Here is a 15,365-nt window from a genome sequence, read left to right on the forward strand (position 1 = left end):
AAGAGAAAGGGATAAATGAATCAGAAGCCAGTGGTATAAGTCACTACAGTTAATCAGAGCTTCTTAGCAAATAGGGCAAAAAGAGAAATACAATGTATTCAATCTTTTCCTTTTCTGTGTATTTTATAGAGATTAATATGTGAAAAAGAGATCCTCTCACCACACCACACTACACACACACACGCGCGTGCACACGCCACTGGCATGATACAAATACACTGGCATGATATTTGTAAAGGAAATTTTCATGTGACTCCTCTGTAAGTACTTTAGTAATATAGTAAATAATGTTATTTATTACACTGATATTTTTGTAATTGAGTCTAAGAATTTTGACTTATAATTTTGCTCAAAATGGTTAGTCATTTCACGGTTGTTAAGGAATGTAGGCAGCACGGATGACTACTCATATTATAAAAGTGTTTTTTTAAGCAGGATTACAAAGGGATGATAGAAATAGAAAATCATGATTTGGCAAATAACCATAGAAATAATTGTAACAAAAAAGAATCATTGATGAATGCTCTTATTTATGAGGAAAAGTAAAATAAAAAAGGATATTTAGGTAGCCTCATTATTATATCTTGTATCTTCCCATAAGATATCCATTAATTACATATGGGAAAAAAGAGTACTTATCCGGTAGAGAAAATTGGCAGCCACCACCATAACCAAGAGATAAAACTTAGCCTCATGAGATACAACTTACACCCGTACGTGCAACATGTACCTCTTCATATAATGCATTGAGAAGAGCATACCATCTCTTCTGCAGTATTTCTGCCAAAAATTTATAACCACAACCTAATCATTAGAAAATATTGGATAAGCTCGATTGAGATATTCTACAAAATAGACTTCGAGTATTTTTCAAAGGGTCAAGGTAATAAAAGAGAAACTGAAGGACTGTTTCAGATTGGAGAGGATTAGATATTATGGAATTCTACAATTATGAAATGATCTGAGCCAAAAAAAAATGTTAAGAGCAAATTTTGCCAACTGGTCAATTTACCAACTTAGAGTATTCATAAAGTAGCTTTTTGATAGTGTTGTAGCCCATTGATTTGTCACAAAAAAAGTTAGCTGTCAGATGCGGACTCTTGAAAGCAGAGGTGTTATAACCCAGGGAAGTTAGAGCATTTGCAAATGAGAGAGGCGGACTGACATTTTTGGTGATGTAGATGGACACTTCCTAATTTTAATTTCAAAATTCTAATAATGAGACAATAGACTGTAGAAATACATACCAATAAGGTCTCAAGGAAAATTCTTAAATGGATTGTTAAAAGTGTACTTTAGAGGACAAAGCAGTAATCAGTAGACCTAACAAAATTTATAAATTATAACGCATATTTGATTGAATTTACTTTTTTGTTGGAGAGTTATTGATTAATCAGTAAAGTTAATATACATAGAGAGAGGACAAGTGGACTTGAACAAAATAATTAGAAAGTCTTTTGTGACATTTTGTAGAAAACGGAAAAATTTTGGCAGAACACACGAATAATTAAGTGATTTTTTTTTTGTTGTTAGTTTAATTATTGACATGGTCAATGGGTTACTGTCACCCTGGAAGAAGGTTCACAGAGCTTCTTCCCCAGCCAAGACTATATTAATGGACTACTTGTCAATGATACGTTGGACAGAAATTCAATGATGCAGGGAGCACCCGCCAAATTCAGTTGTCTTCTCTCTGCCACATGACCCTCCAATAACATGAACAACTTACTGAGAAAGAGAAGGATGTTTGATGCAAAGATGGCCATTTTCTATGCTGCCAGTGAGTAAGATCCCTTCCCGTAGGGAGTCAGACAAGTTGATCCTATTAATGCCATTCTTCTCCAGCATCATTTCCCACTACTTAAGTCACCTAACCAGACCATGTGTACCCTTAGACTCTGTACTTAAAGTAATTACAGACACTCTAAAGCAGCAGGTATTTCATCTTTCTAGGTATTTGTATATGTTTTCCACCTATATGAAGTGCTTGTTCCACCTGGTATTAATTTATCTTTCAGTCAATCAATAATAACATATAAAATATGTTTTTCTTTGCTAACAATACTGCAATGTATCCAGACAAAAATCTATTACAGACTTTTAAAAAGTTTTATTCCAACAAAGGGATAGTCTATAACTTGAGCAGATGAAAATCATTTTTTGAATATGGGGTGGTAAGAATTCTTCAACTTTATCCCTTGATTAATTTAGCATGTACTTATAAATTACAACCTGTAATGCTTAAAAGAATAATAAAGATTAACAGCACACTTACCCACACTTGGATAACCAGGCGTTGAAGGGTCTCCTCCTGGGTTCAGTGACACCATGAAGGTATCATGGCTAAGATTTGCAGTCTTTGGTAAATCACAAGGATCAATATATAGAAGAACACCACCAAATCCAGCCTTTTCCAATAAGGAAAGCTAAAAGAGGAAAAGAGAAAACTATTAAAAATATGATCATATGCATTGGAAAGTACTGCCATTTTATAACTGTCAGCAAAATAAGATGACTCCCCCCCACCCCAAAAAATAAATAAATAAAATAAAATAAGATGACTCTCTTTTCTGGGTTTTTTCTTTTAAAATGAGCAGGCACTTCAGATTTCCCAATTATCAAGCCTAGTCAGTTAATCCACTGGCTTCTTCCTTTTTTCCTCTGTCTCAACATTATTGTAGCAGCATTCCTATAATGTCTATTTGATTTCAGTTGTCTGCACATGGAATTTCTCCCTCTCTCACTCTTAATTATCTAAGTAGATCCGGAGTCTCACTTTCATGAGATTAACAAAGGATCTACTGAAGACAAAATTCTGCTGTAGAAGAATTTTTCTGGCCACTATCATGTCCTTCCCTTAAAGCAGAAGTCACCTGCAGCACTTTGAGATTATTTCCTAGAGGGCTAAGCCTGTCATACTAGTTGCTAATATGTTGAAATACTTTTACACCGTTTGGCAAATAGCCACTGTCCTGAACCCTGTTGAGGGCCTCCGTAGTCACTGAGCTATGCCCTGGATATTCCAGTCATACCGTGCAGATACAGCAGCTGAGGGATGGGAAGAACAAAGGGGCCTCCTTCTGAATGGTCAGTTCCTGCTCTTTGTCATTAAAGATTTTGAAAATAGTTCCTGATTACTTCATTTGAGACGTATCTAATGCAGATTCCTCTTTGTTCTTCAGGATGTACAAACTATATAAGTATGATGGGGCAGATGAACTTGACATTTCATTTTGTTTCTGTTTGAGTTTGGTAAGTTAATTTTTTTGGGTAAAGAGCTTAGTGTGACTTACCTAATGTGAGAAACAATAATTATAATTTGGTAATCCATGTGTTTCCCATGAGAGAGGAAAAGCATGTAGGGGGACACTGGGGAGGGAAATAATGGAGACTAAGACTAGGAATCATATGAAATGTAGGCAGTTGCTGTTCATTGTGTGACTCTAATTAACACCTATACTTCACTTCCCAGGAACTGCTTATCTTATTTATTAAGTTTTACAGTGGACTAAGCAAGGTGGCAGTTGTGGGCCTAACTGGGCCCCTCCATGAGGACAGCATCATGCTTATCTTCTGTACCAATGTACATATGCACTTAGCAGGCCAGAGTAGTCATTCACCAGTATTGCTAAATGAAGGGACAAACGAGAAAGATGCTGGCTTGCCACAGCAACGACTCTAAAAAAAAAGAGAGACTTCTGAGGAAATACTTAGGATGCACTTCTTTTTTCGTTGTTTTAAAGATTTATTTATTTATTTATTTAATTTATTTTAGAGTGCATGTGGTGGGGAGGAGCAGAGGGAGAAGGAGAGCATCTCCAGCAGACTCCCCACTGAGCACAAAGCTGGATCCAGGCTCGATCCCAAGACCCTGAGATCATGACCTGAGCTGAAATCAACAGCCAGATGCTCAACCCACTGAGCCACCCAGGTGCCCTAGAATGCACTTCTATTGGAAAAATAAAACATATGATTGGATATATAATACGGTTTTTACATAAAAGAAGTTATATGCAGAAAAATAAAAAAATAATTGATTTAAGTACATTACATTAATGGCATTTTTTCAACTCCTTTAAAAATATTCTGTGTAAAAAAAATAAAAATATTCTGTGTTTTCCAATTTTTGAGTAATGAACAAGTAGGTATTATTTAATTAATATATGAAATAAGATCTATTTAATTATTAATCAGAAAAAATAACCCTTAGAACCTAAGCAAAGAACAATTGACTCATATGTTGAGTTATGATTTTCTCATCCGAGGGAGAAGAATTTAGGGAGAGGGGAAAAATGAGAAAAGGAAAAAAGAGCAAAGAATATGTTAATAAAAGGGCCAGATTTAAGACTGACCTTCCAAAAGTTCACACTGAAGTCCCTAGGGAGGGCTTCTAATATTTAGATGCTGAAATTTCTACTTTTAAAGAGAATGATCAATGGAATGATTTTGAATGTTCTGCTTACTATAGAAGAATAAATCAAGAAAAATATGAACAATTCCAGAAAGCAACTTTTAAATATAAAAAATTGCTTTTTAAAAATTTATTAAAGTGACTTGTGATCAATAGAGAAAAAAAGATACAGACAAAATAATAATGATAATTAATGATAACAACAGTCCTATTATCCTGTTATTCTATCAAGAAATATTCTATCTCTTATTATCCTATCTTATTATTCTATCAAGAAATAGCAGATGTTAATATGTTGGAGTTTCTAAACCTTTCTATTAGAGCTTAGATACATATACACATATACTAACAAGATAAGACCACACACCATAAATTTTGCAATCTATTTTTTTCACTTAGAAGCACATACTAAATATTTGTCCATGCTGATAAGTACACTTTTATACAATATTAATAGCTGTATACTCTAGATATGTGAATGCTATAAATAATAAAATATAGAAAGGCTGAAATCATGCCATTTGCAACGATGTGGATGGAGCTAGAGTGTATTATGCGAAATAATTAGAGAAAGACAAATACCATACGATTTCACTCATATGCAGATTTAGAAACAAAACAGATGGACATATGAGGAAGAAAAAAGCAGAGAAAGAGGAAGCAAACCATGAGAGACTCAACTATAGAGAACAAACTGAGGGTCGGGGGTTGGGCGATGGGCTAGATGGGTGATGGAGATTAAGGAGGGCACTTACTGTGATGAGCACTGGGTGTTGTATGTAAGTGATGAATCACAAAATTCTACTCCTGAAACCAACATTACACTACATGTTAACTAGAATTTAAATAAAAAGTTGAAACAAAAAAATATATAGAAAGGCTATCAAATATTATCTGACCAGTCCTTGACTGTTGGTTTTCCAAATTTTGAATTTTTTATATCATACTTCAACAAACTTCCTTATAGCTAAACCATTGCACAAATATATTTCTTCATGAACTATCATTTCCACAGGTAAAATTTCTAGGTGAAAGTATTGTTATTTTTATGATTTTTGATAAACTATTTTCCCTCCAGAAAAGCTATACCAAGTTACATTTCTACCAGTCATATATCTGAGTACTTGTTTCCTCTATCACCAGCATTGAATATTACTTTTTAAGAAATAGTTGCCAATCTAGCCAAAAATTACTTGTCCAATTTTTAAATTTACAAGTGAAGTTAAATTTATTTTTGTTTGTAACTTTGGCCACTTGCATACTTTTTTTGAGAATTACCTGCTAGTGAAAATTTTTATGATTCCTGGGGTACTTAATCATTCACAACTATATATTGTCACTTTTGTGCAGGTAATATGCTGGCATTGGCATATGGAGATAAGTAGGGCAAAGTCCCTGCTCTGCTCTCAGGAAGTTCAGTTAACCAGTGGAATGATGAATAGTTTTCATCTCAAGTGTTAACCCCAATTAACTGGCAATGAGTGGCTGCCTGGGGGAAGCATTTTGAGGCCAAGTTCAGGGTCAGTGAAAAGAGGACAATGGCTCTATGAGAGATGTCAGCCATGGACACATGAAAGGAAAGTGGTGATTCATTTTTTGTTGTTGTTGACCCTGTGTTAGTAGGATAGTCACATTATCTTTAAAAATCTCTTTTAAAAAGCCAGTACATTAACTATTTGACTATTGAAAGTTTACGATGCCAAGTCACTTAGAATTTATCATCATCAAAAATAAAATGCTACAATTGCATATTTTGTTTCTTCTGATTATGTTTGGAAATACACTGTGAATCCTTTTATAATCAATTTATAACATATTTTTCTATACATGACAGCTTACAATGAGGCAATGCAGTTTAATAGTATGGTGTCTTTTGCCAGAGTTAATTCCCTACAACCATGAAGAGATAACCCTCTATGTGATTTTATTCCCCTCTTCTCATCCTCTGCCTGCAATGGTTGGACCGAGGTTTACACCTCTCCAGTGTTGTCAAATCTGGTTCACGATGCTATCCCTTGTTGGCTGCCCTAGAGCTCTTAAATAAGTAGCTTAATTTGGTGACCCAATTTTAGAAATTATCTATTGTTGGATTTCCCCTGAATTTGGCAATTGAGGAAACTGCCTATATTAAATCAAATTTAAAAAAAAAAAATGTTCCTCTGCGTTGTTAGCATTGCATTTTGAAGATGGTGAGGTAGTGGTTGTGTAAAATTTCCAAAGGATGTACTATTCTGGTGAGATCATATTCTTTAAAAATGCATTCAAAGGCAAGTCAATATAAGAAGGATGAAGCCAGCTGTCATTGGGCTGTCTGCTTTTGACTGTCCCTGGAAGCACAGGTAAAAGTTGTCAGCCCCGCCCAGCACCTTTCATACCTTCAGATCACTTGGGCCTAGGGTGATGATTATACTAGGGGTCTAATTCATGAAAAGAGAGGGCAAACGTCAGGCTCAGATTTCCTAATACTGAACTTTGATTATCCTTTGCTTCTCTCTCTCTCAAGTATATATGTGATAAGTTTGGGATTCTTTGTCATGCTTTCCACTTCGTAAACTAAGACAGTGTAAACTAAGACACATAATAGAGCCAGTTAGAAATTGGAATGGAGACATAAAAAAAGGAGTCAAGCAAACGGTATTGAGCTCAACTGTTATAAGGTCATGTACAGCAAGCCACAGCCACGGGCCAGTATACTGTATGACGCGTTAGGCTGTATCATCCCGCAAGGGCACCATTTCCTGATTTACACCAAGTGCCATAGGGGTATGTTTCTATGAAAATAGAAATCGTTAAACAGCAGGGTCCTACTCACACAGCTTCCACCCTTTTATTTCGCTCAAAGATTACTAAGTGCTGAGCCAACATGAACCTTGCTTCAGTATTCATGGGTACTAAGATCTCAAGACACCTGAGATGCCTGAGATAGGTGCTGGGCTAGAAACAGAAATGGTCAATAGTCATCCTGGGACAATTTTCCATTTCCTTACACAGAGTCACTCAATTCCCTTCAAGCTAGGTCATGGCTCCACCAACAAAAGAGACATCATTTGAAACAATTATAGTCCTCAAAGTAAAATTTTATTGTCTTTTTTATCTCCAGGAATTCATAAGGATTTGAAGGGTACTTTTAGTAGCACTAGACTGTGATCTACTTGAAGACAGGAATGCTATAGGTTTATTTTATATCCCCAGTGCCTAGTATAGTACCTGGCACCAAATGATTTCTCTATTGTTGAGTTAATGAATAAGTTAGTGTATGTATCAATGAGTGAATGAATACATAATGCATATGGGACAAATGTATTGCATGAATGTTATTTTATTCCATATTTCACACTCACTGGCTGGAAAACATGCAATACATTTTGTTTGCAGCATTTTGTATACATGTCTGCTGGAATATGAATGTATTAATCCATCTTGTTTCTGAAATTAAAACACACACACATACTCAATTAAATGTGTTGTTTTCCCCTTAAACTTCTATAAAAATGTATAATTAAAATAGAATTTGTTTTGATTTTTGTTTTATTTCATTTTATGTTTTGTTATCTAAGAGAGATAAGGAGTAGTGGAGACTAATGCACTGGGACTTGAACATGTGAGTTTGTCTTGTTGACAGGGTCTTGCAGATAAAATGTCTTTGGCTAACTGCAAGGTGACTGATCCCATATTTCTTGTTGTGAACCATATTAATACATTTCTCCTTGTGTGTAGTGTATAAAGCTAGGTCCTAACAGTTGCCAAATAATTGCCTCTGAAATAAACGGTACTACAAATCCATGGGCAGGATACAGCAATCTTACTGAGCAGATCTTACAAAACTCAAAGCTCCCTGAAAACTACTCATGCAGGGAGTAAGTAGTCTGGTACCTAAAAATGGTCCAACAGAGGTTTATATTCTCATTGCCTTAAGACTGGCAGCATGTGGGTGGCTGCATGGTATTCATACATTCAGGGAAAAAATCATTCAAAGGAGATCAAAGCCAGGAATCATGAAAGGGAAAGGACCCTGTTCTGATTCTTGTCACTTAACTTCTTCCCTTCTTGACTTTTATTCTAATCAAAATGTTTTTTCTATTCCAAAAGGAGGATGCTGTTATGAGTTAGACAATCCACTTCTCCAGTGTCTTCACTGTGAATTCCACAGCTAGACTTTAATCCATTTACAGATGTTCCTAAGTTATCAATTCATCCTTTTGAACCCATTGAATGTCAGCTTTGCTCTTTTTATTTGCACTGGTTACAATGTGTGGAATCCCTCAACTACATCCGATTTCAAGAATCGAAGTTGGAAGCTTGTGATTTTCTGTTATTTAGCTTCTTCAAAACATTGGCTGAGCTCTAGAACCATTTCTCTGGCCTCCATGGCTAGAAAAGCTTTCTGAGTCTTCATGTGGAAAACAGGAGCAAATATAAAAAGAGGGCCTTAGTTTTACAAACAAAATTAAGGTCCGCTGTTATGGACTGAATTGTGTTCCTCTAATATTCACAAGTTTAAGTCCTAACCTTTAGTACCTCAGAATGTGACTGTATTTGGAAGTAGAGCCTTTAAAGAGGTAATTAAGGTCAAATGAGGTTATAGTGATGGACTCCAATCCAGTATGACTAGTGTCCTTAAGAAGAAGAGAGATAGACATCAGAAATGTGTGTACATAGAGAAAAGGCTATGAGGACACAGCAAAAAAGGAAGCGATTGGCAAACCAAGAAGAAAGGCTTAGGATAAACCAAACTTGTCAACACCTTGATCTTCAATTTTCAGTCCCTAAACCTGTAAGAAAATAAATTCCTCTTGAAACTACCCAGTCTGTGGTATTTTGTTATGGCAGCCCTAGCAAACTCATACATTCACATAAGGTGCCAAAGACTCAGGAAAATAATTGTGATCAGAATCTAAGTCTTCTGAGTCTTTTTTAAACCAAATCATCAAGTACTAATTACATATCTACTATGAGCCAGATACTGTCCCCAAAGTGATTTGTCATTCAGAATATCTGATATGTCATTTCAATTCCCACTATGTAGTTGTTGAAATTGTGATTCAGAAAGGGCAAAAGGCTGATCCACAGTCAGAACTATTAAGTGGTAATTCCAGGGGTCAAACTAGAATTTTCCAAATTCAAGTCTGGCAATCTTTCTGCTAAAGCACACCTTTCCTTTCAGTTATACATCCATCCTTTACAAAAACAAATAGACTGGCTAAAGGATGAATTTATAAAACACATCAGATTCTCTTGCTGTGATCTGCTTTCCAAGAGGACACTGGAATCAATACTGTATGAATTATATGCCTGTTTATTTAGATTGCTAAAAAGACCTGGATTTTTACAAAGTACTGTCAGGGGTATTAATATGCATTATAACAGAATGTGTTAAGGATTCATGGCCATAGTAACAGAAAAATAAAAATAAACTTAAAAAAACCCATGAACCTAACATTTCAGAGCACATTCTTATTCATGTAAATTACATGGCTCTGGCATAGATGAAAAATAAAAATATTGGACACATAATATGTGATCATTCTTTAAGCAGATATTTTGGCTTCAGGGCTTAAATTTTATGTTATTCTTCTTTCTTGATATTGTTTTCCTTGTTAATAGTTTTGTTGTTTTGCCCTTTAATTATGTATTGTATTGTTAGTATACCATTAAAGAGATTTGTAAGATTCCCCTTTGCTTTGTTATGTTTCAGAAATAAACTCACCTTCCTTTGTTAAAGAAAAAAAAAAAGACTATTACGGTGAGGAAGTTTCACTGTAATCAGACTGACTATATCCAAGGCATAATCACAGCATTCTTTTTTGATTTCACCAAACACCTCTACTTAGATTTCAAATTGCTTTACTTAATGTATCCGTAGTTATTTAAATAATTTTAGTGAGATTAATAAGAAGCAATGACCTTCTGCTTTTGTGAAGAAAAAACCTGAAGTTATGAAAAAATTTAAGCTTGCTGTTGAAGTTCTAAAAAGAACCTCAACTTTTATCACACAATTCAGGAAGGCAGGAAGGAAGGAAGGGCAAGAGGGAGGGAAGATTTCCTACTTTGTAAGTTATCCTCATGTATAACATTTTTATTTCACTTTAAATTAATGTCTCATTGTTCCCTGCACAATTATTCTCATTTCACAAATGAAGTAATCATGAAATAAGTATGACTAGATCATGCCATATAGTTAACAGTATATTCAGAGAAGAGAAATTTATTTTCTTGTGCTTTTCCCACTAAACTATGTTACTTACAAATCATGAAAAAAATGTAAATTTGCAAATTTCTTTCAATTTTTAAAATTCATATTATTTTACAACCTTATAATGTTTGCTATATAGCAGAAGCTTAATCTTTAAAAAATTTAAATTATGGTATCATTTTTCCAACTGTAGCTTCAAAATATTGAAGAGAATGCTGTATTTTATTTCTACATTTCCTATCTTTCCTATCAGTGATGGATCCACCTATGTTACATGGGTCCATTATTCTAGGTTCTAGGTTGAGAATACAAGGATAGAGTGTGGATGAGCAAGTATTAACCTAAATCATTTTATTTTCAGGGAGAGGGATTTGAGATTGGCATAGGAAACACAGTGACCTGGGGTCTTTTCCTCTGTCAAGGAGATTAATGAATTGATAACACATAATTTTTTTCTGACATCTTACTCATATTACTTATAGTCAATATTGAGGGAAAATATACAGTTGCTATTAGTAAATAAATTGCTGATATTACCAACTTCATATACTTCTTTTCCATCTGTAGGCATGCTGTTGCTCTACCAAATAAATCATGTTCAAAAAGAACAAAGAATAATAATTTTTAATGTATGTTTCTAACTTAACTAAGAACATAGTGAACTAAAGCCATTATGGGGAGAAACCATAGATAATAAATAAGAATTATATGTCTCTAAAGATATCACAGAAATTTGTTATTGTTTAGGTTTATTGACATAATTTTCCAATGTGTCACTGTGTTAAAGAATCAATATTCAAAATTTCTATTTCTACTGCCTACAAAATTAGTTCTTTAACAGAAATCCTAAATAGAGCTGCCAATTTTATACACAAAGAAAGAAAAAAAACCTAGATATATATTTGATATTCAATGTTTTCTTAATTTTTAGTATTATGGGTCATCATATGAACATTAAAAAAATAGAGTCAAGTTTCCATAGTGTTTTTATTTTTTTTACATATATATGTATACAGGTGTATCAGGTAAAAAAAAAATACCATATATATGTAGATAGATAAAATATAGACATACAAGGTATATGTACCTTCTCCAAGGTGGGTGGATATGGAGAGAATATATGAGGAAAAATTAAATGAGTAATATTAAAGAGCATATTTTGAATTACTTTTAAAATTTCACCATAGAAAAACTTCAAATCTTGGACTACCTGCAAGTGTCAAATAATGTTCTAAGTTGTTAGAAATACATCTGAATTTATGGAGTTGTTTTGCTGTAGCTTGGCTTGCAAGCAACATGGCAGATGAAAAACCAATGAAATGAGAGGAAGTCTTGAACTGGACCAGCCATTAGGCAAGGGATGCTGCGGCTTGCCACTGAAAAGCTATACAGTTCAATTTTCTCATCCGTAAAAAGAGATGACATTTGCCCCGCCAGTCACACAAAATGATTGGCAGATTCCAAGGAGATGGTCTGTCTGAAGATGTTAAGAAGTGTGAAATGCTCTATAATGGGTGAGGTTGTTTTGTTTTGATGATAAGAAGAAAGAAGACAAGGTGGAGCACCAGTTTGATAATCGAAAGAGTGTAATTTCTTTGCATTTTGCTGGGATAGGGCACACTCTTAAGGAAGAAAAAAATTCCCCAAACTAATTATCTTGAAAAAATGTTTCTTGACATAAAAATGATGAGATTTCATAAGGTTTATTTCCAAAAGTAAATATTCATATGACTTAAATCTACTCTTCCATTATCTTTCACTTATTACTAGTCTCTGTTTGCTTTTTGTTGTATCTTAGAGGAAATGTGAAAAGAAAAATTCTAAGATCCTCCAGGCATACATTTTTCCCTAAACTTCATTAGTGTCTTTTAATTTTTATAATTCTATTACTTGAAATGTTATTTTATATCTTTTAAAATTATAATAATGATTATTACATTTACCTTACCAATCAAGGAAACACTATTTTTGTTACCTTCTTATTGATTTTCCTCATTAAAAAAAAAAAAGGCAGTCTACTCCACTGAGACATAATTTCTCAATCCCTCCTGAAATTAATTTATTTAATTATATAAAACCTGAGATTTCAGTCAGGCACAGGACAAGTAACCAGAAATGAACAGCTGAAGGATGGTCTTATTCCCAGGCACATGAAAGGATTACATATACAGGGACATGGATTATTTGCAGCTTTTTTTTTTTTCCTAGAGAGCAAATCTGATGCATAGGTCTTGCAGAGAATTCAATAAGAATAGAAATAATTTCCATATTATTTTTTCTAATGGCATTAATTAGAAAGATGTATAGTTGCCAAACAACAGGCAGAGTGTATGTCTCTCGTCCATGCAGTTAATAGATCATGAGTTGTCTTTACAATTCTGTCTGGCAAAAATTGGCAAGGCCTTTTTATAACACAAACACATCAGAGGTCACAGAGTTTCCACTTTCCTGATGCAGAAAGGCTTTTGATTTTCTTGAGAATCACTATGCCTTTTGGATGAAAAAAATTACCTATATGTACATTTTCATTCAGATTTTAGATATTTTTTTAAGTAGGTAAGATAGCAAAGGTCCATCCTGCCTCTGAATTATCTTTTGAAAACTATATTCACTGTTAAGTCTACTTGCTATATTTTTCATTGCAGATGCCTAGGAGTTTAGGTCAAAGTATTATTTCAATGTACTATGTCCCAGGTGACTGAGGCATCCACTGCAATCTTCTCCCAGTCCCTACGACTGTATTAAGACAAAACTCTGGGCAAAGAACACATCCAGTTTAATGCCTGAGTGCACAGAAATGAAGGAGAAAGATAACTTGTGTGTATAGTTCTCAACTAGCCCCAGTGTGATGAGCAGCATTAGACTACCACTAAATACACAACACACACACACACACACACACAAACACACACACACACACACACAGAGGTATGAAAAACTGAAAAAGGAGAAAACATTAGCATAACTGATTTTATGGTTCATGGCTTCTTTCCATGCAGGTTCATCAGAGTAAGTCTCTTTTTCCATGAGAGAATGGTTTCCTGTAGAAAAATGTCTATCCCATATAACTTTATACTTTATTAAAGCAGTACTATTAAGCGAAAATGATTTTTACCCAATATCTACATTTCCTAGGCATTTCTAGATGTTTAAAAGCTATTGTGAACCTCAAATAGGAGTAAATAATTACTTTACTTTGCTTTCTCTTTTAATTGAATAATTTTGCTCATGTTGTGATAGGTTTATTTGAAAGTGAAAGTAATTTGTTATAGAATAGCAGCTTTTATAAATGGAAACTTCTACAACAGAACATTGTGAGATGTTTAAATATTAACCAGACATATTGTTCACTCTCAACACTATATTTTAGAAACTTAATACAAATTAAGTACATACATTATATTGTTGGGTCTTGCTTACCAGTGCTAAGAAATCCAAAATGTTCAATTCTAATTAAAAATGAAATTGAACTGCAATTCCCTGGAAACAAGAGCTGATCAGACTCAATAAGCTTTACTTAATTTATTTCAGAAACAAAATAATTGAATTACTCGTAGACAAAGAAAAAAAATGCTTACATTGTTAAAGAAATACATGCTTACAAATCGTTTGCAATTCTATTATATTTTCTAATGTTCACAGTTGATTGCATATCCCATATATATGTTTCAAGACACTTAAGGGTTTAAGAATATGCCAGATATCTTTATTATTCACAACTTCTATACGTACATTTACTAGGGCTGCACCATAAATTACATCCTTGAACTTTTCCTTTTTTAATTTTAAAAGATATAAAAAGAGTATTATTCTTCATTGTAAATTTTTTACTTGGGTTAGTTATTAAAATAAAAAAAAAAAGACTTTCCCAAATCCTTGACTAACAATCATTTAATTGTCACACCACCCTGGGAGATTTTTAAGAGTACTCTTATTATTTTTCTTTTTTGTATTTGGTTTTGCTTATTCAACTTCAGAAAACTGTGCCTCAGTGAGGTGTTGTAACTTTTCCATGGTTATATAGCCTGTAATAGTGAAGATGGAAACACTGGTTTTAAAATAACAGGAAAAATGGAAAAATAAACTAACCACGAATGAAGAGTATACTGTTGGACAAAGAGTGGATCAAATTATCCCATGCTCCCCCCTCTTTGTGTTTTCAATTGTTTTATATCAGGATTCAGTTTGAGATCACAATGGTCCTAACACGACTAAGGCCAGAAGGTTGAAAATGGAATGGCTCCCTCATCTTCAGAAAGAGTGTTCTTTGGATATAAAGTTGGATTAAGGAGCAATGATTCTAGAAAAATCCTAGACAGTATCTCTACCCAGCTCTGGACTTTTGTAAGAACAGACAATGCAACAGTTAGAGTAGCCAAACAATGAAATAAGCAGGAATACTTCTTCAGGAGATAGAATTTACGCAGGAGAAATGTCCATCTGTCGGGGATTCGTAGAAGTCACCCTAACACTAGACAGAAGTTTTATCTAACTCTACTTCTCTCATAGTATTTGCCTTGTTCAGGTAAAATAAATAAGATGAGATAAATGAAGTGATATATGATAAGACTTTTAAACAGGCATATGTAAGACAGTGTCATCATCATAATTAATTCTGAAGTACACTTTTTATTAGATCTCAAAAATGTTTAGGAGAATAAAAAAAAAGTATGAGTGTAATAAATTTGGATGAACACATCAAATCAGAAAATAGGGGAAAAAAGACAAATAATAAACATTATGTACGATGAAAGAAAAATA

General features: G+C 33.9%; 1 protein-coding gene across 2 annotated transcripts in view; it reads right to left on the minus strand.

Annotated features, from left to right (window-relative positions):
• NAALADL2 (N-acetylated alpha-linked acidic dipeptidase like 2) overlaps positions 1-15,365 on the minus strand; it is a 690,507-nt gene that overhangs the window by 459,449 nt on the left and 215,693 nt on the right. For both annotated transcript variants that reach the window (XM_028101069.2, XM_088019029.1), the window contains exon 4: positions 2,276-2,426. In XM_028101069.2, coding sequence (XP_027956870.2) covers positions 2,276-2,426 — 151 coding nt within the window. The remainder of the gene's footprint in view (positions 1-2,275; positions 2,427-15,365) is intronic.

The sequence above is a fragment of the Eumetopias jubatus genome, unplaced genomic scaffold, assembly GCF_037043125.1.
Source record: "Eumetopias jubatus isolate StellerSeaLion01/CBP00866 unplaced genomic scaffold, mEumJub1_p1.0 scaffold_1, whole genome shotgun sequence".
NCBI lineage: Eukaryota > Metazoa > Chordata > Mammalia > Carnivora > Otariidae > Eumetopias > Eumetopias jubatus.